This window comes from Amphimedon queenslandica, unplaced genomic scaffold, assembly GCF_000090795.2.
Source record: "Amphimedon queenslandica unplaced genomic scaffold, v1.1 AMPQUscaffold_12004, whole genome shotgun sequence".
NCBI lineage: Eukaryota > Metazoa > Porifera > Demospongiae > Haplosclerida > Niphatidae > Amphimedon > Amphimedon queenslandica.
The window spans coordinates 797-2543 of record NW_003547757.1 but is presented as its reverse complement, the minus strand read 5'-3'; the positions used below and the strand labels follow the sequence as shown (position 1 = coordinate 2543).

Below are 1747 nucleotides of genomic sequence, written 5' to 3'. Positions count from 1 at the left end.
TACAGACGATCATTACACAATGGGCTGTCTGAATGACATGTGTCTCTATTCACTACAATTACTTTTTCGGTATGTGAGGGAGCAGGATGCTCAAGAGTGGCAGATGTGAGCTCTTTCTCTTGAGACAGACCTTCACACTGTGATGGGTTTATTGGAGTAACAAAACGAGTTCTTTTTCTGCTACTTGAGGATTTCTCCTTTTTCTCCACATCCCTCTCTCTCTTGCCACGAAACATTACTGCTCAGTCAGTGCTCACAGTGACTACTCCACTATTATAGCTCCAACCAGGTCCATGTGCTTAACTGCTTATCTCCATGGGAACGAAAGGTACTTCAGCTCCGCCCATGCTCTGTATGGATCTATAAAAGCAAAAAGCACCCAGCTTAACTGCACTTACTGCAGCTAGTTCAGTACTAATCAGTAGCTTGTACTGCAGCAGGTAATCTTGAGACAAAAAAGGATGATGTTCCTCGTTGCTCTGAGCCTTTCAGCAATTCTTATCCTAAGGGTATCCATAGCAGATGCCAGAGGGGTATCATATCCATATGATTTTGATTTGGAGGAGCCCGAGGCTAATTTTCTACACTCGTCGTCTCGCCAGCATTATGATGATCACAAGGATGATGTCGTCCATGCCACAGCTAGCAAAATAAAGTCAATGATGCAGGGATGGCAGCAGCTAAGTGATGAGGAGAGGTTAGAATTCAAGGAATACGTTGATTCAATGGCAAAAACCAGTACCCATCATAATTCAGAAACAGACCCTGATCTAGCCATGGAAGAATCCAGAAATGTGGTTCCCAGGGTATTTGGATCCATTGGGTTGTATTCCTACTATAGTTACCTGTATTACTATCCAAGAATGGAGTGGAGCCTTGATAGAACTCCTGAAACCAACGACTACTGGGTGGGAATATACAAGGTTGGCGCTTCGGACAGAAAATACTTGACATATCAATGGGTCAAAAAGACAACACAAGGAACATACTACATTGGTAAACTCAGTACTACTGCAGGAGAGGAGTCAACCGACCGTAGAGAGGAATATGAATTACGTATATTCAAAGGAGACTATCAACGACTGGATGCTGTTAGCAATAGGTTACATGGGGTAGTTCATTCACCACCAATTCAAGTACCATCCGATGCAAGGATGGAAGAGCGGAGTGTAGATCCTAAATTGAGCTCATTCCTGAAGTCTCTTGAAAAAGCATTCCAAGTGGAAACAAATGAGGAATCAGCACCAACAAAGGCAAAAATACAAAGCCTTTGGATGGAGTTTAACCCACATGAGCGGGACCTACTTTATCCGATACTGGAGCAGGACTGCCTTCCTAGTCATATAAAAAATGCTGAGCCAGGCTATGATGAATGGCCCGAGCCATTGAAAGCTTATCCAAATCTGCCAGATTCAGTATCAACATCAGCAGTAGATCCTAGCAGAATACCAGACAAAATCACACTTACAATCTCTCTGGAACGTAGCTACACGTATGTGTATCCAGTGGTTGACACCACCAGTACTCTATCAGGAAAATATGCCTGGCTAGGAGTGTACAGAGCAAGAGGGTAAGTTAATTTGCATAAGGCATAGATAACATTAAGAGTCTTGATTACATTGAAAATAAGTGCATGCAATTGTATGTTTAGCTTTTCCTTTTGATAGCTTAAAATTATTTTAAACAGTCCAAAACGAAAATTGTTATTTGCATTGTATGATTATTTATTTCTTGATAGTATGTTACC

At 41.8% G+C, this 1747-nt stretch overlaps 1 protein-coding gene across 1 annotated transcript in view; it reads right to left on the bottom strand.

The window, feature by feature from the left end:
* LOC109588576 (uncharacterized) overlaps positions 1-317 on the bottom strand; it is a 6325-nt gene extending 6008 nt beyond the window's left edge. Inside the window, exon 1 of the mRNA XM_020004720.1 lies at positions 63-317. Within this exon, the coding sequence (XP_019860279.1) occupies positions 63-236 (174 nt within the window). The 5' untranslated portion in view covers positions 237-317. The remainder of the gene's footprint in view (positions 1-62) is intronic.
* Between the last annotated feature and the right edge of the window lie 1430 nt (positions 318-1747).